The sequence below is a fragment of the Hyperoodon ampullatus genome (assembly GCF_949752795.1).
Source record: "Hyperoodon ampullatus genome assembly, chromosome: 2".
Classification (NCBI taxonomy): Eukaryota; Metazoa; Chordata; class Mammalia; order Artiodactyla; family Ziphiidae; genus Hyperoodon; species Hyperoodon ampullatus.
Window position 1 is genome coordinate 862028 of NC_136915.1, and position 23571 is coordinate 885598.

Sequence of the window (23571 nt, forward strand, 5' to 3'; positions counted from 1 at the left end):
GTTCCCTCGGGAGCCAGCTTTGCTCTTCTGAGTGGAAGGGGGTCAGGTTTCCCTGAGAATAGCCCCTGACCGCCCAGAGGACATCTGGCTTGGCCTCCCCATGGCCAGTCCGGCCCCCGGGTCCCGTCTGCTCCGCATCCTCTCGCCCCTAGCTCGTGGCCAGCTGTCTTCTCCTGGGACTGTGGACCCCCAGCCCCTTCTGCACAGGGTGGCCAGAGGGGGACCCCAGTGCATTTGTTTATTGAATCTGTCTTTAGAGGGTGTCTGCAAAGTGCTGACACCATGCTGGGCCCTGGGTCCTTGGGGACGTGAGGGCGACACCTGGCCAGGGAGGGCCGTCAACAAGAACCCTCACCAAGAAGTGATGACAGCCCGTGGGGCCTCCCGCTGCACAGTGGGGGGGGAAGGGGCTCACTGCGGAGAAGGGAACAGCCCCTCTCCTGCCCCGGCCCACGATGTCCATCCTTGCCGTGGCCCAGGGGGGCCTTGGCTGGGACCCAGGGTCAGAGAGGGACCTCTGGGGTGAGGGGCTGCTCAGGCCAGGAAGGGCCACGTGGGGAAGGGCCAACCTGTCCCAAAATAGGGCTGACAGGATCTCCTGGCCATAAAAGGCTCTTGGAATCTGGACCCCAGGGACCCCGGGCAGCTGGGCCCGCTAAAACTCAGCCGCCCCCTCTGCCCCTTGTATTCTGCCCAAAGCAGCTCCAGTGCCACCGTGCAGTGTCCCCTCAGCCGGCCACAGACATGGTAAGGCTGCTCCCGGCGCCCGGCAGAGCCCCCCATGGACTGGGCTGGGCGGTCCAGAGGGAGTTGGAGGCAGCGCCTGGGGGAGAGAGGACAACAGGCAGGCCTCTACGCACACGGGGATCAGGCTGGGGCCGTGACCAAAGGTGGGAGCGTCTCTGGGGACCTGAGGAAGACGTCCAATGAGGCTGGGTGGAGAGCGCGGACTGGGGGGCCCGAGGCTGCGCCCTGCCAGCCACCGGTGCCGCCCTTGCTCTGGGGGCCAGGCCGGAGCAGCCCTTTCGGAAAGCGGCCGGGGCGGTGGCAGGCGGGGTGGCCCGGCCCTGGACTATCCCTCTGGGATGCCAGAACAGGCTGGGGCCTTCACCCTGGCCCCCAGATCAGGCTCCTCCCCTGTTGGTCCATGGTGTCCCTCGCCCGGCCTCACTGGCTGTCCAGTGCTGCCCCTACTGCACTCTCACGTGGCTGGCCTGCCCCTGCCTCGAGCGCCGTCCCCTCTGAGTGGCCTCACGGAGCCCTGCTCTCCCCTCAAGACCCATCCCTGTGCGGCCTGGCCTCAGGCCTGCTCTGGGCTGGGGCTTCCAGCCTCCCCCGGACTGAGGGGTGGAGGGGCCCCTGGTGAGCCTGAGCCTGTGTCCCCACAGACGGAGCGCCTGACGGCGGAGCAGATCGAGGAGTACAAGGGGGTCTTTGAGATGTTTGACGAGGAGGGCAACGGGGCGGTGAAGACGGACGAGCTGGAGCGCCTCATGAGCCTGCTGGGTATCAACCCCACCAAGAGCGAGCTGGCCTCCATGGCCAAGGACGTGGACAGAGACAGTGAGGCCGCCAGGGGCAGCGGGGGTTGGGGGGCGCCACCGGGGTGTGAGTGGGGAGGGGCTCGCCGCCCTCACTCGGGCGCCCGCCGCTTGCTCCCTGCAGAGAAAGGGTTCTTCAACTGCGACAGCTTCCTGGCGCTGATGGGGGTGTACTGGGAGAAGGCCCAGAACCAGGAGAGCGAGCTCAGGGCGGCCTTCCGTATCTTCGACAAGGAGAGCAAGGGCTACATCGACTGGGACACGCTCAAGTAGGGCCCGAGCCGGGCGCGGGCGCGGGCGCGGGGGCGGGGGCAGGGCCCGCTGGCTGCCGCTCAGGGCAGGCTCCTGCAGGTACGTGCTCATGAATGCGGGCGAGCCCCTCAGCGAGCTGGAGGCCGAGCACATGATGAAGGAAGCCGACAAGAACGGGGACGGGACCATCGACTACGAGGGTGAGTGGGGGATGGGATCCGGGAGCCCCGCGGCCGGGTCGGGCCAGGCTGCTGACTTGTCCCTCTGCTCTCAGAGTTCGTGGCCATGATGACTGGGGAGTCCTTCAAGCTGGTCCAGTAGGAGCAGCCACTGCGGCCGTGGGAAGCCCGCTGCCTGCTGCCATCACCCTGCTGCCCACCCTGTCATCCACCCCACGCCAGCTCCGTGGCCAATAAACGCTCCAGCCAGACTCGTGTGTGCTTCACTGTCCCCAGGCTGGAAAAAGGGGCTGCAAAGCTGCGGGTCTGGAGGAGGGAGAGGGTTCTCCTGAGCTGCTCATCACACTTGGGCCATCACTTCTGTGGGACACCTGACACTGCCTACAGCCCAGCTCTGGGCTCCGGACACCAGCCGGAAGGCCAGGCTGGGCATAGGTTGAGGACCACGTACTCACACTGCCTGCCTGCCCTGGGAGGCGGCTGCCCGAGGGCCCCTCCCGGAGCTCTTTCCTCCATATGGAGATCACTTAGATAGAAACTTTATTCACTCTCTCTCCAAAAAGCTGTAGACATCACGGCAGGCCCTGAGCCCTGAGGCTTCGGTCTGTGGGGCCTCATCTGGGCTGAGGGCCTGCTGGGCCTGGGCCAGGGGCCAGGGCTGAACGTAGCAGCGTGTGTGTGTGTGTGTGTGTGTGTGTGTGTGTGTGTGTGTGTGTGGCCAACACAGGGCTGGCTGGCTCAGATGCCCAGCGTTACATAGCAACGAGGCCAGGGCTGCAGCAATGTGCCGGACGGCTGGCCTTCCCGGGAGGGAAGGATGGTGAGGGTGGGCTGGGGTGCCCTTGCACAGTCCCCTGTGAGCACAGAGTGGCCGGTGGCATCGGGAGGCTCAGGAGAGCTTTCCTGCCCCCTCCGGGGGGCACCAGGGCTACAGCCAGGGGTGTTGGGCATTGCGGCCCCACTCCTGGGGCCCTGGAGGGGTCTCTAGGCATGAGGCCTCAGGGAGGGGGCTGGGCTACTGGGAGGGGGGTGGCTCTTCCTGTCTGGTTTTAGCCATCTTGACGGCCTCATCGTAGGAGGGCGGCAGCTCAGGGGCATACAGGCTGTAGGCAGGAGGGGTCACAGAGTCGAGGTCCAGCTCCCCAAAGGGCAGGGGCAGCCGCATGCCCAGCGGGTACTGCACAGAGCTGTAGGCTGCAGGGAACCAGAATGGGTTTGTGGGGACGGGTGGCTCTGGCCCTCACCAGTCCCCTGCCGCCCCTTCAGGCAGGTGGGCCGCCAGGCGAGGTCTGCCGGCACTCACATGACACAGTGCTGTGCATGGGGCTGTCGCTGTCCGCGGGGATGGCTGTCAGGTCGCAGGGCTCAGGTGCTGATGGCAGGTGTGGCTGGGCGTGTGCCCGCTTCCGGAGACAACAGAACCGGACACAGCTGGCCGTGGCCCCACACAGCAGCAGCAGGAGGACAGCGAGCAGGAGAAGCCTGGTTAGGGGGAGCGAGATCTGCCACTGGACCGACCCCCGGCCGCTGGCCGCCTGCTCCCTGGGGGCAGTCACAGCTCGGTTGCCCAAGACAAGGCGATGGATAGGGTAAAAGACAACCAGGGACTCTCTCTCCAGGCCGCAGACCTCCTCCCGGCCCGGCCTGGCCTCCTGCTGCTGGCCTCCTGCTGTTGGCCTGCCCTGGCTGTCTCTCCAGGGCTGCCCACAACTGGCCTTGGGCTTACTCCCAGGACACGCTGTCCCAGACCGACTGCACAGTCCTGTGCCCAGACCAATGACCATGTTCACAGGGGCCTCCCACAGGGGCGGGGAGCGAGGGAGTGGGAGGTGGGCAAGCAGGCTCCAAGGGAAGTCCTGCCAAGGGCCCCGGGGGTGTCCCTAGCCATGGGAGACTCAGGCAGGACCCACGCAGGAGGTCGCCCCTGGTGCTGGGGGAGGAGGCAGGGGTCGGCATGCCAGGCTCTGAGGGCCCCAGCGCCTTCCCGCCAGCGGCCCAGGAGGGGAACAGTGCTGGCGACTCCTCGGCCGTGGAACCAGGCGGGGTGGGGTTCTGGTGGGCCTGGCCCGGGGGAGAACCGTCGCACCCGGCTGCGCGCCGCGGCCTCCACTTACCCCACGTGCCACAGGCTGGTCCAGCGGGCCTGGGGCGGGCACCTGCGGGGACGGGGGCACCTGGAGCAGGCGAGGCAGGGCCCGGCCGACCGCCCCGCCCGAGTCTCCCCCAGGGTGGGGCCAGGCCCCAGCTCCCTCCCTCCCCCCCCCCCCCCCCACTTACTGATCCGAGGGGTCGCAGCTGCCTTCCGCGAAGCCCAGCGCCACCTGTGGGGACAGGGGTGAGCCCGGGCCAGGGCGCGCCGAGCGCAGACCCGCCCCGCGGTGCACGAGCCGACCGCCGCGCGACCCACCTGCGGCAGCGGCAGGAGCGGCGGCAGTAGCAGGAGCCCGCGGTCACCTAAGGTGCCAGCGAACATGCTCAGCGCCGACAGGAAGCGCGAACCCACTAGCCTCGAGGCCTTATGGAGGCCCCGCCCCTAGGCCGCTCCCAGCTCAAACCCCGCCCCCCGAGACCGCGTCCATTGGAGGGCTCGCCCTGTGGCCTCGCCCATGTGCCTCGCCCCTACCCTCCGCCCAAGGTTAGCCGCGCCCTTTAGCGGCCCCGACCCCGCAGGCTCTGGGCAGGCCCTAGATTCCCCCGCTCCAGGGCCCCGCCCACACAAGCCCCGCCCACAAGCCCCACCTTTTGGCCCTCCCAGCAGGTCCGTCTTGTCTGTGTTTCCTCAGCCTAGGATCGCGGGGTGGGGGGCGGTCTCGCCCCGTTGGCTTCTTGCAGTCGGGCTTGGGGTGGACCGGAGCGCACCCTGAACAGCTGTGGCCCGGTCTGCACAGGGTGTGGCCTCGGAGGGTGGTGGCCAGGACACACGTGGCCACGCCTCGCACTCACCCCCGTGCTCAAGGTAAGGGTTGCAGCAGTCAAGACGCTGGGGCGTTCCTAGCGCGCTGTTCAACTACATTTAGTGTGCACGCTCGCTGCGGGCGCTCGCTGCCCTCTGCCTTCCGCTCCGCCATCCGGCGCTCAGGCTAAGGGAGGTGGTCAGCACGGCAAGGTGCAGGGTGGTGTGCCTTATCTGGGGAGGGTGGGAGGAGAAGCTACCCTGCCGTGTTTTTCTTCATTGCACTCAGGACGTACTCCACAAGCATCTCCCCACTGGAGGGGAAGTGACTGCAGCTCCTTGAGGGCAGGGCCTCCTCGGCTTGGCTCTCTCATGCCTGGATCTGCCAGGTACCTGCTCCATGATCTCTGTCCTGCCTCTGTCCTGCAGCTGTCCAGCACCTCCAGGCTGTACCATGGCCCCCAGGGCCCCTCCTGCCCACCCTGCTCCAGCCAGGCTGGCTGAGCTTGGCTCCTGGACACCCTCTGCCTCCACTCTGCTTTGGAGGCCCGGCTCAGGAGTGGGAAGGAGGAGGATGGGCACTGGTCCAGCCAGCAGGCAGGAGTGCAGGCAGGGCCGTGGGCAGCGAGGACCAGGGCCCGCTGGCTCTAAACCCTGAGAGCCAGGCCAGGGCTTAGAGGAGAGTGGCCTGCCCCTCCCGTGGGCCAGCCCGAGGGGGAGGCAGGGGTCGTGCTCTCCAGGGAGGACCTCCTTCTGGGGCCTGGCCTGGGCTGCAGGACCCTGGCTTCTGTTCTCACCTAGTGAGAGAGCAGCCCCTGTGAGGGTTAGGAAAGGACCTGGGTCTGCCCACCAGACTGAAGTCCTGCAAAATGCTGCTCTGTGGCCACCGTCACTGGCCCAAGGTTAGGGAGATGGCAGACTTCCAGGCACCAAGGGCACCGAGGAAGTGGGGTGAGGGCTCCAGGCTGGTGTCCTGACGCCTGTGCCCAGGAAATTCCCAGGATGCACCTTGCCCTCCACTCCTGCCAGGGAAGGCTGCGAGTGTTCGCCTGGGGGCAGGCACGGGGGTGGTGTGGGCGGGCTGCGGTGTACACAGGGGGCCCGGATGGGTGGGCTCTGTGGGGACAGTGTCTAACCTGCCACTCTCCAGAAGGCAGGGGCTGGGTGCAGGCACTATTCTGAGCTCCCAACAGGGTCACATGGGCTGGGAGTTGGGGGGCTTCTCCCTTGAAGAGCTGGTCAGGACCCAGAAGGCTGAGCCCGGACTCACTTCAGAAAAGCGGAAAATCCAACTCCTGGGCTGGGTGTCCCCGGACCCTGGCTGGGCTGTGAGGGAGCTCACAGTGAGGGCGTGTCCCCGACATTTGCTCCTCGCTCCTCGCTTGGGGGCATCAGGGACCCTGGAACTTGGGAGGAGCAGGGGGGCCTGAGGGGCCGCCTGGGCTTTGGAGCCTGCTGGCCCCCTCCCTCCCCGCCGGCCTCTCTGGGTGTGGGCTGGGCTCAACTCCAGCCCCGCAGCAAGCCACCCCCCCCCACACACACAGCTGTTCCCCCAGGGCTCAGTCTTCCAGGCCGAGTTCACTGTTTTATGGACTGACTTGTGAGGGAGGGTGGGGGCAGGGGCTGCCCCCCTGGGCCTCTGTCCCCATCTCTCCTTCACAGCTCACCGCAGGGCTCACCGCGGCCCACACTGCAGGCCTGGATGCACAGGTTTACACAGGGTTTATTGACAGGTCGGCGGGCGCAGCTCTTCCCCCCACCAGGACCTTGAAAGGCTGGGCGGGTGCTGGTGGGACTGGGGGCTCCGAGGGGCTCAGGCTGGGAGCAGGTTGTGGTCAGGACTGGCCTCATTGCCAGTTCTGAGTGTGGGGCTGGGACAGGAGCTCTTGGCCCCGGACTCACTTGAGACAGGGCAGTGGGAGGTGGCCATGCCTGTGGAGCTGGGGTGCCCCGGCCATGGGGCCATGCAGGGGGCCAACCTTTTGAAGCTGCCCAGCAGGGATGTCCAGGTCCCAGGCCCCTGGGTGGCTCTGCTGGTTCCACAGACCAGGGGAGGGCTTTGAATGTGGCAGGAAGATGCGAGGGGGCTCCGTGGAGAGACTCCTGTGGCCTCAGGGGCCGGTCACCACCTGTGCTACTAAGAGGACCTTGTAGGTCTCCTTCACGTCCCCCCTGAGCTGCAGCAGGGCTGACACCATGAGTGGGTGGTCCGGCTGGAAGGGGAGAGGCGGGGAAGGAGGGGGACCCTCAGTCAGCTGGCACAGCGGACAGATGTTTTCTGGCCGTGGCGCTGCCCACCTCACCCGCCCAGGGCCCCCCTGCAGTCCCCTCCCTGGGTGGGGGCAGGGCTGTCATCCTGCCCAGCCTGTGGCTTTCGAAGGCTCCCTGGCCGCCGTCCAAGGCACCTACATCAAAGTCGATGGGTGGCATCCAGGAGATGCTGATGGTCTTGGTCTGGCCGCGCTCCACAAAGCCCTTGGAGGGCTCGATGGTGAAGCCCTTGTGCTGCAGGGACGCGATGCTGTCCAGGCTGAACTCGACAGTCTGCAGGCATTGGTGCTGTCAGCAGGTAGGCGGGCACAGCTCCCGGGAGGCAGCGGGACTGGGGATGAGGGAGCCCAGCACCTGCCCTCTCAGCCCTGACCAGCAGGCTGCACACCCCACACCTATCGGGGGGCAAGGCCAGGAGGGGCCTGGGTTGCCCAGGCAGTGGTGGATGCAGAGGTGCCAGGCAGGCCAGGGAAGTGCTGTGGTCACCTTCTTTGGGGACAGCTGGGTGGTCCGGATGCAGCCCACCTGCAGTTCTCGGGTGGCAGGTGGGGCCGGCGTGTCCGTGTCCAACTGGACATAGACCAGGGTTACCAGGATGGGCTTCAGCTCCTCAGCTTCTGGAGAGGGAGGGCCTGGCTGGGGGCTCAGGGCAGTGGGGGTACCACCAAGAGAGTGGGGGAGCTGGGTCAGGCAAGGATAGTGGGCGGGGCTGGGCGAGGCTAGCTGGCTTTGGGGGATGGGCCAGGAATGCCGGCCCTACATGCAGGCCCCCAGGGCCAAGGGTGCGGTCAGAGCAGGACGGGTCCTCCTACTGCCGCCCCGCCCCTACTGGGGCTCCCAGGACTTCAGAGGGCTCACCCTGTCTGCGCTCGGGGTGGAAGGCAGGGATCACGGTCAGGGACTCCACAGGCACATCCAGGGGGTCTCCGCCCTCCACAAACATCATGTGCTCGCGGGCCGCGCCCTTCAGGAGGATCTGGTGGGAGATTTTCTGGGGGCAGGAGCACAGCAGACTCGGTCCGCGACCCTGCGAATGGGGCTCCGGGAGTGGGCAGTGCTGGGGTGCAGGCCTGTGGGACCCGGGACTCTGGTCTCCCCACCTCATGACCCCCAACCTGATGCAGAGCCCCCAGGCAACAGGCCTCCAATGTGGGGCTGTTCGGGGGAGGGCGAGGGCCTCAGACACGCGGATGCGGGCGGGTTGGGCCAGGAGCAGGGGTCCAGGCTGGGCTCCTGGAGCTGCACCTTTTCGAAGAGCACGACCTGAAGCCGGTCAGAGAAGTACAGGCTCTCATGGTCCGGGCTGAAGGTCACGGTGAAGTCCTGCGCCCTGCCCGGCTCCATAACGCCCTGCACCGGGACCACGCTGAACACGCTCTGGCCGCTGTAGTTCTGAGTGCCTGGGGGCAGGGCGGCCTGGCAGGTCCGGCTCCCCCTGCAGCGCCCAGCACCCCCCAACCCCGTGCCCCCACGCCCCACACAGTCCCCCGCCAGCAGCGGTCACCACCCCAGCCGGCCAAGCTCACCCACGACTTCCGTCCTCTGGGCCGGGGAGGCCAGGAACTGCGGCAGCCCGTGCTGGTCTCCGCTCCTAGTGGAGAGGCTGTCCAGCTGCACGGAGAACTTGATGGGCAGCGGGGAATTGTTCTGCAGCTGCAAGGAGCAGGGCTCAGTCACTGGACCAGCTGGACTGGCCAACCGATGGACAGGCTGCTGCAACCAGGTCTCAGCTCCCTGCGCTGCCGCTGGGCCACACCCTGGGCAGTCAGGCTCAGGCTGGCCTTCGGCCGGACCAGCATCCCTGCCCGGGGTTCTTCTCCGCCCTCACCCTCTTCCCCTGAGAGCACCCCATCCCCCCATAAAACATTTCCTGGAATCCCTGGCCCGGGCTCTGCTGTCAGCACCTGGACTAAACCGGGCAAGGAAGCAGGTGTCCTGTGGGTGGCTTCACCCTAAGGTTGGCATGTCCCTCAGACACTGGGGAAGCAGTAAGAGCCAGGCGTGCCTTCCTGCCCCGGCTGGGGAGCCCACACGGCCCCTGCCCTGGGCTGTGCCTGAGCTGAGTGCCCCCCGAGCCCAGGTGGGGCAGCCCACGCAAAGGCCGTGAGGCAGGAGGCCCGGGCAGCAGAGGCACCAGGGAGGTGGGGCACGAGGGTGTGCACCCTCAGCTTCTCCTGCTAGAGAGGGCCGTGGAGGTGACCGCTGCCGGGTGGTGGGGTGGGAGCGGCCTGCACCCTCACTGGCTCCCTGACCAAGGCAGGGCTGACCCCTTCCTGGGGCACGACCCCTCCCAGGAGGCGGGGCAGGCGCCATGTCCCCACCTTGAAGCCCGCGGAGGTGGATTCCCCGGCCATCGCGTAGCCCATATTGAGGACGCCTCCTTCAATGGAGCACGTGGTCACGGACGCCACGCCTGTGCCCACGAGGGCCAGGGAGAGCGTGCCTCTCTTGGTGATGACCTCCAGCATTTCCTGGGCCTGGGGAGACCACGTTCCTTAGCGTGGAGCAGACACGTGTCAGAGGCAGGTGTGGGGGCTCCGTCTCGGAGCAGCTGGGTCGGGGCGTCGGGACCTAAGATGGCTTGGAGCTCCCTGGCCTTCTCCTCCTTCCAGCGAGGCCAGGGCCCCGGAGGGCCAGCGGCTCCCCGGGCCTGGGCACTTGGCGGGTGTGCAGAGTGGAGAAAGGGGCCGTGGAGCCCCAGGGCTGCAGCCCGGCTCAGGGTGGGCCTAGGACTCACCAGGACGCTCTCACGGGGGGAGAAGGACAGCTGCAGGGCCCGGGTCTCTCCAGACGCCAGCTTGCTGACGGGTTTCAGCAGGACAAAGGGGCCGCTGGGGTTCAGCACGGAGTACTCCAGCTGACGGCCCAGTGTCAAGGACGGGTGACAAGCACGGGGCCGCAGCCCTTCACCAGACGCCCTCGTCCCCCTGCAGCAGGCCGCCTGGGCCAGGTGTGGACAAGGATACGTCGAGACCCTCGGGGGAGATGTTCTGGATGGAGACCTTCTTTATGCCGCGTTGTCCTGAAATGGGGGAGCCGGGTCACTGCCCGGGCCCGGGGGTGGGGCATGGGAGCCCAGGCGGCAACGGGGTGCCTGGGTCCCTATGGGTGGGGGCTGGCCGTGGGGGGCTGGGCCCGATCAGAACACACCTACAGCGATGTCGCCGAAGTCAGCGGTGGTCTTGCCTTTGTCGGACGTCACCACAACGGATGGTGCTACCGCTGGACACCACAGCTCCAGGTACACGGTGTTGTGGGGGCTGAGATGGCAGGTTGCTGCTGAGGGCCGAGTGGGCGCCGCATGCCCCGCCCTCTCAGCCTGACCCCATGCTGGCCCCGCCCAGATCTGGGGGGTTGCAGAGCAGGCACAGTGACTTCTTGGCCGACCACGCCCCACCCTGCCCAGAGCACCGCACCTGAAGCGCAGGGGTTCCGTCCCCTTCCTGTCTTTGGTGTCACCACTGGCAACAACACAGGGGACCACGAACTTGTCAAACTTCCCCTGGAAAGATCTGGTCAGGGTGGCCCGCGCAGCCTGGTACTCCTGGGAGCTGCAGTGGAACCGGCAAGGTGCTCTCACACCCCTGTCCCTAGGCTGCCCCCAGCGGCCCAAGGGGCCCCGCACTGCCTTCCATGGAGGGGTCCATAAGGCCATGCCTGCTCCCCGGGGCCCTGGGCCAGAGGGTATGGGGTGGCAGCCTTGGGGGGCCATGTTGTGGCCCAGGCTGTGGCTGTCCCAGTTTTGTCTGACCAGCTGGTTTTCTCACCCCTTCCCTGGTTGCTGTGGCGGCCTCCCCCCTCCCCTAGGGTCTGGTCAGGCACCTAACCAGAGAGCCATGTTCCTGGAGCCACAGGCAAGGGTCCAGGGCTGGCAAGTGGCTCAAGCCCATTGGAGTTCTCTGGAGCTCGTTTGGTAACTGGGGAGGCTGGGGTTGCTGAGCTGGGAACATGGGAGTCAGGGGTTCAGCATCTCCCCAGCCCCTGGCCTGAGGTTGTTCACAGGGACCCTGGGCCCTAGGGCCCCAGGGGAAGGAGGTGAGCAGGTGCCCAGGAAGGCAGAGCCTGAGGGGACTCAAGGCAGCTCCTGGTTCCAGCTGTACCTGAAGCCAGCCCCACCCCGGCCTTCCAGTCACAAGGCTCAAAACAGCTCAGCTCCAGGTGGAGGAAGTCTCTGTGGGGGGCAGCCTTCTCACGGGCCCACCTGGGCATGAGGTCCTCTTTCTGCAGCTCCAGGGTCTGGGAGGCAGAGGCCTGGAACAGCCGGTCTCGGTTCTGCAGCCGCAGCATGGAGAAGGACTGTCTCCGCTGGTCCTTCCTCTGGGTGGCCGTGTCCTTTTGGGACTGCGAGGTGGGAGGCCAACTGTGGGGCTGCCCCGGGGACTCTGCTCCCGGCAGACCGCCCAGGGCAGGAGCCCAGGGGCCCAGACTCCAAGCAGCTCCCTGGGGGACACCATCGGCAGGTGCGGAGACCCCAATGTCTGTCTTTACCATCGGGGAGACCGAGGCCCGGGGTGGGGCAGGGCGGAGGGCTGGCCGAACTGGGGGTCCTGGTCCCTGTGCCCTGCCCCCAGCCTCACTGCCCTGCCGGCAGGCTGCAGGCCCTGCCCCTGCTCCTGCGCTTGCTATGACAGCACGGGTGCTCAAGATCAGGACCCAGAGGCCGTGGGGAGTCACGGGGCTCTCTGCGTCCCCATGGCAGCAGCAGGCAGGCCCTGGGCTGTGACTGCCCAGCTCTGTTGGACATCCTTTCCCGGCAGGAGCCTGGTGGTGGCTGCCTCTCCAGGCCTGAACTTGCTAGGATTCACAGGCCCCTTTGAGGTTCATCTGTTCCCCCTCCATTGTAAGGGCAAGCCCCTTGCTAACCAGTGCAGAGGGGCCCAGCCCACCCTCCTGGGACCACCGTCTGGGGATCCACCTCGCCTAGTGATGCTTTCAAGAGGGGAGGGAGGAGCCTTGCCAAGAAAAAGTGTTAACCTCTTGAAACAGTTCCACACACACAAGGCTCCAGAAAAGTCTGCCCAGGGCTCCTGACCCCCTGGCCCCCCAGCCTCAAGGCCGGTGGGGTTTGTTCTCAAGGCTTTGTGCAGCAGCCTGGTGCACAGTGGGCAGCACACCCCCAGGCTCCGCCCCCCCCAACCATGTACCAATTTGGCCTCAGCTTCCTTGGTCAGGGCCTGTAAGGCTTCCTGGTGGATCAGCTCGCTGGGCAGCACGGGCCGGAAGGCCACCCGGACCAGGCACCTCTGTGGAGAGAGAGGCCGGAGGGCAGAGGGGCCCCTGTGGGTGCCCCCCAGCACCCTGCTGCCGCCGCCACCGGGATCCCCTGGTCATGCTCTTGGACATCCTGGGGTGATACCCCATCTCTTCTTTGGGGTCTCAGCTTAGACGAGCCCTTCTGGAAGGTCCTTCCTGACCTCTGTCCCTGGAAGTTGGGGTGGCTGCAGACATGATCACCAAGCCCCTCTCACCATGCGGGGGGGTGTGTGTCCTGTGATGGACCAGCCCACTGCCCACGGGGCATGAGTGAGAAGGGGACGTTTGTGTTCAGCCACTGAGACTTGGGGGTGAGTCCCTGCACCCTCACCTGTCACCCTTTCTGAAGCACGTCCACCTTGCAATCCACCCCCTGGGACGGCCCCGGGTCCCAAAGGGGGTTCACTCACCACGGCCTGCCCCGTGCTCAGCGCAGCAAGGGAGCAGGGGTGGGTAACGGCTGCAGTAACCCCCTTGGAGAGGAGAACCATGACTTAAGCTGAATTTGCTAAGTTTAATAAAATGCATTTCAATACTCACTTACTGAAATGCTGCCAGCGTCCAGGACCTGCATGTGCCCCTCCCCACTGAGTCCCTTCACAGTGGCTGTCACCCCTGACCCTTGAAGGTAAGGAATTCAGCTCAGAGAGGCTGTGATGGCCCCAGGGAGCCTCTGCCTCCAGGCCCAGGCTCTTTCTGCTTTATCAGCAAAAGCAGTGGTGGGGAAACCTTTCGCCAATCAGCCAGTGGACAGGCACCCTGTGCTCCTGGTGTCCAGGTGCTGTGTGGCCTCTGTGCCCATCTGCTGTGAGATGCAAGGGCTGCACACCCTCCCTCAGCCTGAGCTGCTGGATCCTCCAGCCAGGGGCCTGTGGGGTCAGCTGCCCGTGGGTGCCCCACCTCTGGGGCCAAGTTGGGCTGGGCGGAGGGCACCGTGGCCTGCTTGGGTCTGATAAGCATCCAGGTTGATCTCCACGTCTGCTGTCTGGTTGAATCGTTGCGGTCCAGGGAGAGTAGAGACCGGCCCCCTGGGCTGGCCCCGCCCCAGCCCACCCGTGGGGCCCACACCCACCTTTCCTGGCCACACGGTGCCCACCGAGGGTGAGATAGTGATGGGGGAGTCTGGGGGCAGCAGGAACTCGAAAGATGTGGGCCCCACGGGGGATGCGTCCTCCAAGCCGATGCGGGGTACCGAGGGCGTCGGCGGGTTCACGCTCAGGCGGGAGTTGATGACATACAGGGTGGCCACCGACGTGTCGTACAAGGAGGTGGCTGCAAACTTGACCTGGTAGTGGGACAGCTCCAGGAGCGGGTGGACAACCACAGCCCGGCACGTCAGCTTGAAGCACCTAGAAATGACAGCGTGGGCAGCTCAGCTCAAAATTTTAGTAAATTTTGAAAATACTTTGTGCCCCTGTGCACATTTTAATTAGATAAAATTTTAATCACAAGTTTAAACAGTTGCAAAGCAGGTAATTTCTGGCTTATTTCCTTAAATATTCACTGACATTTAAAAAATAAAACTGATAGGGGACTTCCCTGGTGGCCCAGTGGTTAAGACTCTGCACTCCCAATGCAGGGGGCCTGGGTTTGATCCCTGGTCAGGGAACTAGATCCCACATGTTGCAACTAAAGATCCTGCATGCCGCAGCTAAGACCCGGCACAGCCAAATAAATAAATGTTTTTAAAAACCTGATAAATTACTCTTTAAATATAAACATGGGAATCTATATACCATAGTGAATTGATTCTTTTTTTTTTTTTGGCTGCGTTGGGTCTTCGTTGCTGCATGCAGCTTTCTCTACTTTCGGCGAGCGGGGGCTACTCTTCAGTTGTGGTGCATGGGCTTCTCACTGTGGTGGCTTCTCTTGTTGCAGAGCACGGGCTCTAGAGCACAGGCTCAGCAGCTGTGGCGCACGGGCTTAGTTACTCCGCGGCATGTGGGATCTTCTAGGACCAGGGCTTGAACCCGTGTCCCCTGCATTGGCAGGCGGATTCCCAACCACTACGCCACCAGGGAGACCCCGTGAATTGATTCTTGCCAGCATCCGGTTTTAAAAAAAAAGAACATATATTTGGGATTTTAACCAGTGGAAAATTTACATTCCATGTTTCTTTGAACTCCTATTTCCATTGTACTCGTGCCATTGGATTTTATCCTAATTACATATGTTTTAATGCTTTATGAGGTGATGTCGATGGCCCTGTCATACTTGTCCGTAACAAAAATGTGTTCATAGGTTGAAATATTTCAATGTATATTTTTGTGTCCTGTGACCACAGGCTCTAAATGTTAAAAGAATTCCTTCTGGGTGGAGATGTCATTGAGGTTATTGTTAGAAATTAATTAGTTAAAAAAACACAAATGTATGGAATGTGATAATCATTACATATAAAAAGTAAGAGAGGGCCTCCCTCGTGGCGCAGTGGTTGAGAGTCCGCCTGCCGATGCAGGGGATACGGGTTCGTGCCCCGGTCTGGGAGGATCCCATATACCGCGGAGCGGCTGGGCCCGTGAGCCATGGCTGCTGAGCCTGTGCATCCGGAGCCTGTGCTCCGCAACGGGAGAGGCCACAACAGTGAGAGGCCCGCGTACCACAAAAAAAAAAAAAAAAAAAAAAAAAAAAAAAAGTAAGAGCTGCTTAGAGTCACTTCAGGAAGGTGATGGAGCTGTTTCCCGGCTGGTTCAAGTGCCTGTGAGGGACGCGGCCTGTGGCCTTGCTCCGTTGACCTGGGCACTGGGGGTGGGGGGCCCACCCACGTCCCCTCCAGCCCCTTCCTTTCCATTCTTGTGACCGTGCGTATTCCGATGTCCCTCTGAGGAGCCCCCCGGGGCTCTCTCGGGTCCTGCTCCACTTTGCTGCAGGGAAAGACCGTCAGGTCTCGTCACCCAGGCCCAGGCAGCTGCTGTGACCTGCAGGCAGCGGGTTCACCCAGGACACCCAGTGCCACGTTTGCTGAGAAAATGCTTTTATCTCCGTGCACGCTATACATGTTTCTCTCCCCCTCAGAAACCACCGAGGTGAGATGAATCCATCAGCGTGTGGGGAACGTTCTCCTGACCTCAGAGGCAGACATGCAACATGCCTGGCCTCCCTGCTTAGCTGCGTGCGAGCCTCCAGCTTCTTGTATCTGGTCACACAGGCAGCTGGTGCCCGTCACAGGGGCCAGGCCAAGGGGACAATCAGCCCTGCTCTGGGGGTGTGGCTGACCTCCGGAATGTCATCCCCATCATCACCTTCATCCCCATCATCATCATCGTCACCATCACCATCATCACCGTCACCACCATCATCATCGTCACCATCACCATCACCATCACCATCATCATCATTATCAACATCGCTGTCATCACCACTTCCATCTCCATCATCATCATTATCTTCATCATCATCATCATTAACATCAGCAGCAGCAGCAGCAGCACTGGGCTGAGGGCAGCAAGATTTCCCATCATCTCCTGTTCTCTGGAAGATTTGTGTAAAATTGGCATCATTTTTTCTTTAAATGTTTCGAAGAACTCATCAGTGAAGCCATCTGCATCTTTCATTTTGGGAAGCTTTTAAACTTAAAAAAATTTTTTTTGCATTTAAAAATATATTTATTGGGCCCCACAGGGCCCCTTGGCTTGATGGGAAGCTCAGGAATCTCTCTCCATGCCAGCCTCCTTCAGGAGAGCGGAGGGTTGGAGGATATCTCTGAGTCCAAATCGCCACGGACTCCCTGCCGCAGGGCTGTGCCTGATCACACCCAGCCCTCCGACTCGGCTGCGGAACTCCGAGGCTGCGGTGGAGAACGGGGGAGAGGCTGACCTAGCAGCTGCCGAGGTTTCTTTTGCCTTGAGGACACCTTCTCTTCTCTTGCCCGTGCCGGCCTGGACTTCCACTCCGAGAAAACATTAAATATTGGAGGACCAGAAAGAGGGCATACGGAAGTCGCGACGCACCCGTCAGCACCTACGAGACTGGAAACTCTTGGGTGCCCAGCAGCTTTATCAGATAAATTAGGAAGGCTACCTCACTAACAGGTACAGAAATCTCAAGGTATTTTCGGGAACTTGAAAAGGGAGGAATTCACCTAGATCTGATTAGATGCCCCACGACCTACAACCAGGGCATTATACATAATTATACATATGGAAAAGACATAATTTAAAGGACTATCTCCAAACTGGATGGAAGGACCCTTATCAGATTACAATAGGTTTACATCAAGATAATGATGATGCAAAGATTCCAGCCATTTCTCAGAACAGATCCTGCCAAAACAACAGCAGAAGTCACCCTGGGGCCCTTAATTGGACAGGGCGAGAGCTCCATGACCCCAACTAAGTAGGGTCTACGAGCCCCTTGCCAGCCTGAAGAAGCTACAGAAGACAGGCTGTCATCCTTACAGAAGACAGGCTGTCATCCCTGGGAATGAACTAGCAGTGGGGACTTAGTCTGCAGCAAACATAGAAATGAAGTTTTCCCTCTCCCGAGAACAAGGAAAATAAAGGGAGCGGTGAACAGGCTAGAGAAGAAACATAAACTGGCCTGAAAGAGTTAATCACTCCTAGTTTTTTTTTTTTTTTTAACTGTTACTAATCTGTAGTGTCTGTCTGTAACTAGATTTGTACTTCACAAAGCTAACCTATTACTCTATAACACTATGTGAATTACATCCTGCACTCCTTTGTAGCAAATCACCCCTTGTAGCATTTGCATTTCAGAAAAAAGGTCGCAGGCCAATATTCCAGAGACAAAAAGACCCAGTTACGGGGCTGCCTGATGCCAGCTGTGACTGTTTTGAGAAGGCGGGGGTGGGGTGGGGGGGACACGACACTGTTCTTGAGGCGCTAGCCTGCTGTGCCTTCCCTTCTGCCTGGCAGAAAAATAAAGACTTCCTAGGGAAAAAAAAAAAAAAAAAAAAAAATATATATATATATATATATATATAGCCCATTTTTGTTTCCTTTTCTGTCATGTTTAAAAAATTTTTTTGCCTAAATATTTATTTATTTATCTATCTATCTCCTCTGGGCTCCGCATGCGCTCTTTAATCCCTGAGGTCTCACAGCTTGAGCTTTCCTAGCCTCCCCAAGACGGTTCCTGGCTGAGTTTTTGGCAGTTTCAATTTATACGTAGATGGTTCTTGAAGAAACACTAAACGCACATTCAATCAGCAAACATCTATGGAGCTCCTACCACAGGCCCCTCTCTCCCTGGGGTTTGTCTTCCAGAGGCCGAGAGAGCTGTGAACAAGTCCAGAGGGGCCCAGCCCACGGACGGGTCCCTAAGTCCGAGGCGAGGGGCGGGCAGCGGGACGCAGTGGGGCGGCAGAGGCTGGCGCCTGGCTTCCTCCGCGGGTTCTGACTCTGCACTTCGCTCCCAAAGATCACGACCGTGAAGCCTTTCCTGCTTTCCCTCAGGTGTGTCAGATCCTGGGCCCGCCTGTCCCGCCACGGCCACGTGCCCGGCTGGAGGAGGGCGCCAGCCCGACCTTACCCAGGGCTGCCCAGGCCCCCAGCCAGGACCAGACAGCAGCTCGGGCTGGAATGTGGGTGGGGACTGGAGAGGAAGGGAAGGAGAGGGGCAGCAGGGCTGGTCCCACGGGGGCGGGAGGCCCACCACGTTCCTCACCAGAGGCTGATGATCCCAAGTAGCAACAAGAGCCGGCCCTCGTGCCAGACCCCCTCCCTGTCCAGTCCATTTCTCCCTCCCCAGCGCCTTCTTAGCCCCAGTTCTCAGGGTAGACACGGAGGCCAGGGAGGTCCAGAGACTGGCCCATCACACGGTGCATGAGGGCAAGCGGGGCTCGTGCCCAGGGGGTGCGCTGCACACTCACACACGCCCACAGGTGCACTCACACATGTGCACAGCACACACGCCTGCAAGGCAGCTTGGATCCCAGGCGTACGGACCTGGGTCTAAGCTTCCTGAGGCCGGCACTGCTGCCCAGCCCTGTGGTCAGCCTGGACGGCCAGGGGCGGCTCCTCCCAAGCTGGCTGCCAGGGCCCTCCATGCGCCCCGTCCTGCCAAGCTCACCGGTTAATCTCTGACTTGCAGACGAGCTCGAAGTTGTACTCCTTGGCCTTGGTGGGCTGAAAGATTACATCGAGCTGCAGAGTTTCCAGCGGCAGGATGGTCCCGAACCCGTCACTGGGCTGGATGTCCACAAACTGGCAAACGGAAGACCATGGATGCCAAAGCGAAAACTCAGTGACCTGCTGGGAGGGCCACAGGGAGCCGGCATGGACATGCGTGTGGCCGGGGTGTAGCAGTGTGTGAGCGAGTGTGAATGTGTGTGGCTACATGGATGTAAGATGCATGTAAGTGTGCTACATGGTGTGAGCCCCTGTGTATGTGATCATGTGTGCAGACGAGTGTGTGTGAGAGGGTGGTGTGCGTGCATGTCTGCCTGCATGTGAGCACTTGTGTGTATGTGAGTGTGTATATGTGTGTGCATCTGCATGCATGTGAGCACATGTGGATATGAGTGTGTGTATGTGTCTGCAGGCATATGTACACGTGTGTGTGTCTGTGTGTGTGACTGTGTCCACATATATGTGAGTGGGCAGCGGGGTCCTGGGTGGCGTGGCCCCAGAGGAGTGAGGACAGCCAGGCCTGGGCCTCGTCTTGGCCGCCCTGCAGGGCCAGGCAGGCAAGAGTCCCGGAAGGAAGGGCGGCGAGGGGACTCTGGATGCTGAGGGCGCAGCGGGCAGACAGAGGGCGAGAGAGGCAGGGTGAGGTGGGGATGGGGCCGCGGGCATGGGGAGAGGGACGGCCACAGAGACGCCCTGGCCGAGGTGCCTGGAGGTGCGTGTGGAGTCCGGGAATGGCTCAGGCGCCTGGACCCTGGGCAGCAGCCCACGCCCCAAACCTCCCGCTCTGACCACACGAGTCACCTTGGGGAGCCCGACGAACCCAAACTCCTGGGGCAGGAGGGAGTGGTTGCAGAGGCTGACTTGGGTCCTGACGGCCTCGTAGATGGTGCAGTAGCCGAAGTCCACCCCTGACGGGCTGAGCTCCAGGTCCGAGGTGGTGACTATGGCGTGGACAGTAAACCCCACGGGTTTGATCTTAAGTGCGGAGGGCAAGAACATCCGGTCACCGAGGTCAGTTTATGCAAGTGTTTCCCAAAATGAGAACAGCACCATCCCGGCTGTGAGCTGATGGCCGACGGCGCACCTTTCAGGGACACGACCCCTTCCCTGTTGGCCCCTGGCTTGGGACGGGCAGCATGGGCGGGCGGGTGCAGGAGTGCGCGTGTGCACACACATGTGCACCTGTGCGTCTACGTGTGCGGTGCATTGTGTGCTCATGCGTGGCGTGTGTTCGGAGGACGTGCACACCCCTGGGCACCTGGATCTGAGTGTGGGGTGGACTGTACACACGTGTGTGTTTGGGTGCCCTGGGGACAGCCCTGCTGGCCCTGGACAGCACTCGGGGCCTCTCTCTGATCCACAAAGACCCTCCCTCCGTCCCCCCCATGCCCTCTGCTCCCCAAGGGTGCCCGCGCTCCCAGAAGTGCCCCACACAGACCTGGTCAGCCACCCGGATAGTCACCGGGGCCTCCAGGACTCTGCTTTCCTTGTCAAAATACTTCCCGGCATCTTCCGGGAGGGAGCGTCTGAAAGAGACAGGAGGCACTTGAATGTTCTTTTCTTCTTTATATTTGTGAAACGACAAAATGCTGAACTATGAGGGTGCTTTGAAGTCAGACGAGAGCCAGAAATTACATAAAAGCTAAGAAACACAGGAGCCACGACGTGGGCGTCGAGCCAGCTTCCGGCTCTCCCCCAGAGTCCCCCCACCAGGTGGAGGGACCCCACCGCGCCACGCACCTGGGCAGGAACTTGAGCCGCACCGAGCAGGACGACAGGGCCTGGACGCAGCCGGTCTTGGGCAGGAGCGTCAGGTGGCCCCGCAGCCCCTCGCACACCTCGAACTTCAGGCGCAGGGCGGCCTTCGACCTGCAGCGCCCGAGGGCCAGGCCGGCGACACTGCGTTTGGTCCCTGAGGGTCGGCCTGTACCCACCCCTCAGGCCCAGGGCCCACTCTCCCAGATGCCCCCCACCCCCTACTGTCGGAGAGTCTTCAGAGCCCTGCTTGCCAAGGGCAGGTTTTCCTGAAGTGACATCTGCTGAGGAATCCGCACAAATAAAAACACTGCAACTGAAAGGTGCCCAGTCGGTTCTCAGAAACCTAGTGTTTTCTGGGAAGACCCTCGCCGGGCAGGTGCTGGGTGCAGGGACCTGGGGAGTGGGCGCCGGCCCTCCCAGAGTTTTGCCCTCCCCGCCCAGGCGTGGGCACGTGCCAGCACGAGCCCTGCAGGATGCTCGGGAGGTCCCCAGACGGCCAGGCCTTGGCCAGTGACCGCAGTTTCCCCAATTTTTGTCCCTGTTTTCAATTCAGGGCCAGCCAGAGAAGCCAGATGTGCCCTCAACCAGCCACGTGGGGCGCCCCTTCCGAGCCACCCCAGGCCACAGCCCCCATCGGTGCGCTGCCCCTCCCCTCCTGCCTTCCAGTCTCCAGGAAGAAAGGTGGCGGGCAAGCTGCCCCACGCCTGCGAGGGAGCCCCTTCCTGGGCTGCCCGGGAACCCCGGGCCACGGTCCAGAGCCCCCCAGGCCTTCCAACCCCTCCTTAACCGCCTGGGATGATTGCTGCCTGCCTCGTGGCTGCTGGGGCCCCACCCTGAGGGCTGAGCCCCTCTGCAAGGAGAGCCCACAGCCAGACAGGGACCCCTGGGAGACCCACGGGCTCCTGGGTGGTCCTGGCCGAGGAGGAGTAAAAGGGGGCCCCTTTGACCTCTGACCCCCAGTGTCACCAAGCCCTTCTCCTCAGTGACCTCTGGCCCCAGGGTCACCCAGCCCTGGGCGTCCCCTGCCACGGAATGTGCCCAGACTGGCCCCCCCGCCCTCGGCAGGCAGCAGCCCCGCCCAGGTTCCCGTGCTGGCTGGGCTCCTCCTCCAGCAGCTGTTCATGTGACCAGGATCATTGCGAACCAGCTCCTTTGCTACACCTGTGTCCGTAAACCTGGTACACTAAACAAGTGAGTGAAGCTGAATTCTAAAATCGCTCAACAGGGACTTCCCTGGCGGTCCAGTGGTTAAGACTTCGCCTTCCAGTGCAGGGGGTGTGGGTTTGATCCCTGGTCGGGGAGCTAGGATCCCACGTGCCTCACGGCCAAAAAAGCAAAACATTAAACAGAAGCAATATTGTAACAAGTTCAATAAAGACTTTAAAAATGGTCCACGTTAAAAAAAATCTTTAAAAAAATATAATAAAATCACTCAACGAATGTACGATGTCGAGCCTGTGCCTTGGGGGTGGGGCTGAGAAAGCACAACTCTCCCCGCTCCCCGTCACCACCCTGCCCAGGAGTGGACACTCTCTGCGTCCCGAGGTAAACTGACCAGAGCCCTGCAAAACCTAGTTTCCTGAACAAATCCACCTGAGTCCTGTCCCGAGTTCCCAGCTCCCCGGTGAGAACAGGCCCCCGACGCTTGCAGTGCTGAGGCCCCGGGACCCAGCGGCTGGCGCACGTGCCCGTCCGTTTCCACCCAGGCCGCCCGTTGCCACGCCTTCCAGGCTGGAAGCGGGGCCCCAGGTGTCGGCAGCCTGCCAGGTACGCAGGTGTGTTTGGTTACTGAAAACCCATTAAGCTCTAACTGTAGGATTTGCCTGCTTTTCTCCATGTAATTGAACTTCACTAAAAATTAAAAGGAGCATAAAAAAGAAATGACAACTGTGGTGTCCAGATGCCCTTGCAAAACACTGCGAATGAAACATGCTTCTTGTCTCGGGGCTCCGTCCACGTTCCTTCAGAGGACACGCCTCCTTCCCTGTCTGTGTCCGAGAGGGGCCTGGCCTGGCCATGTTGGGGGCGAGCTCCCCAGAGATGCAGGGGTGACAACACTGACTTATTCTCACGGTTCTGGAGGTCAGAACCGGACACAGTCTCCCGGGGCAGAAGCCCAGCTGCGGGCAGGGCTGGTCCCCTGGGAGGATCCGTGGGGAATCGTTTCCTGGCTTTTCCAGCTTCTGGAGGCACCGTGTCCCTCGGCTCGTGGCCCCTCTCCCATCTTCAAGGCCAGCAGCCTAGCATCTGCCTACCTCTGTCTGACTCTGGCCCTCCAGCCTCCCTCCTGTGACAGCCCTAGGATTCCAGTAGAACCTCGGGGTAACCTCAGGTGACCCCCACCCCGAGGTCTGTGACCTCACCCCCGCTGAGGGCTCACCGTGTGCGGATGAGGATGGAGTCCTGATACAGCCGGTCGTACATGCAGATCTTCAGGTCTACGTTGGGCTTTGGCACCCAGACTGGCACGTCGATAGCAACACCGATGACTTTGAAATATAACTGAATTTGAACATGAAAATCCGACAACACGTATTTCCATCAGCAGAGCAGGCAGTGCCAGAGCTCAGCAGCAGTGTTTTGTGACTCTTACAAAAACTGGAAGGTTAATAATTAAACTGGCCATGTTTTGGAGATCTATGGCACTTTTTACATCATATAATTTAAACAATCCTTTTTATTTTCAAAAATTTTAAACATAAAAAGGTAGAATGGTACGATGGATTGTCATGTACCCAGCATGCAGTTTCATAAATATCAACATTTTTAGCTGTTTAAAAAAACCCGGGCTTCCCTGGTGGTGCAGTGGTTAAGAATCCGCCTGCCAATGCAGGGGACACGGGTTCGAGCCCTGGTCCAGGAAGATCCCACATGCTGCGGAGCAACTAAGCCTGTGTGCCACAACTACTGAGCCTGCGCTCTAGAGCCTGTGAGCCACAACTACTGAAGCCCTCATGCCTAGAGCCCGTGCTCCGCAACAAGAGAAGCCACTGCAATGAGAAGCCCATGCACCACAATAAAGAGTAGCCCCCACTCACTGCAACTAGAGAAAGCCCGTGCACAGCAACAAAGACCCAATGCAGCCAAAAATAAATAAATTTATTAAAAAAAGAAATAGAAAGTCATGTGGGATTTAAGGGCTGGGAAAGGGGAGGGGACTGTTCACTGAATGGAAAGTAGAATTTCCAAATAACAGGGAAAAAAGGAATAAGTAGCAACTTGATCAAACCAATGAAAACAAGAAAACTGAAAGTGAGGCAACAATATGATAAAATGAATAGTAGACAAAACTAACAGAAGCAGTAAAACACAGTGAGTCAATATTATGCTGCAAATGC

The 23571-nt window shown here is 61.4% G+C and overlaps 3 protein-coding genes across 3 annotated transcripts in view; 1 reads left to right on the plus strand and 2 right to left on the minus strand.

The window, feature by feature from the left end:
* Positions 1–455: 455 nt before the first annotated feature.
* On the plus strand, positions 456–2209 carry CALML6 (calmodulin like 6; the record flags this gene model as incomplete). The annotated part of the gene is made up of 6 exons (XM_079698488.1): positions 456–522; positions 774–985; positions 1389–1563; positions 1666–1810; positions 1893–1993; positions 2068–2209. The coding sequence occupies 6 exons, from the start codon at positions 456–458 to the stop codon at positions 2112–2114; spliced, it is 747 nt and encodes a 248-aa protein (XP_079554614.1). The 3' UTR covers positions 2115–2209.
* A 778-nt stretch (positions 2210–2987) lies between these two features.
* TMEM52 (transmembrane protein 52) lies at positions 2988–4445 on the minus strand (the record flags this gene model as incomplete). The annotated part of the gene is made up of 5 exons (XM_079697940.1): positions 2988–3166; positions 3276–3454; positions 4087–4128; positions 4250–4293; positions 4380–4445. The coding sequence occupies 5 exons, from the start codon at positions 4443–4445 to the stop codon at positions 2988–2990; spliced, it is 510 nt and encodes a 169-aa protein (XP_079554066.1).
* Positions 4446–6976: 2531 nt separating this feature from the next.
* Positions 6977–23571, minus strand: part of CFAP74 (cilia and flagella associated protein 74) — a gene marked incomplete at both ends in the record, with an annotated part of 52422 nt that continues 35827 nt past the window's right edge. The window contains 19 exons of the mRNA XM_079696861.1: positions 6977–7078; positions 7275–7409; positions 7623–7753; positions 7995–8127; positions 8382–8536; positions 8663–8789; positions 9458–9613; positions 9874–9993; positions 10103–10158; positions 10287–10396; positions 10553–10687; positions 11338–11477; positions 12281–12379; positions 13462–13738; positions 18417–18550; positions 19277–19450; positions 19914–20001; positions 20216–20344; positions 22614–22735. Of these exons, the coding sequence (XP_079552987.1) occupies positions 6977–7078; positions 7275–7409; positions 7623–7753; positions 7995–8127; positions 8382–8536; positions 8663–8789; positions 9458–9613; positions 9874–9993; positions 10103–10158; positions 10287–10396; positions 10553–10687; positions 11338–11477; positions 12281–12379; positions 13462–13738; positions 18417–18550; positions 19277–19450; positions 19914–20001; positions 20216–20344; positions 22614–22735 (2523 nt within the window). The remainder of the gene's footprint in view (positions 7079–7274; positions 7410–7622; positions 7754–7994; positions 8128–8381; positions 8537–8662; positions 8790–9457; positions 9614–9873; positions 9994–10102; positions 10159–10286; positions 10397–10552; positions 10688–11337; positions 11478–12280; positions 12380–13461; positions 13739–18416; positions 18551–19276; positions 19451–19913; positions 20002–20215; positions 20345–22613; positions 22736–23571) is intronic.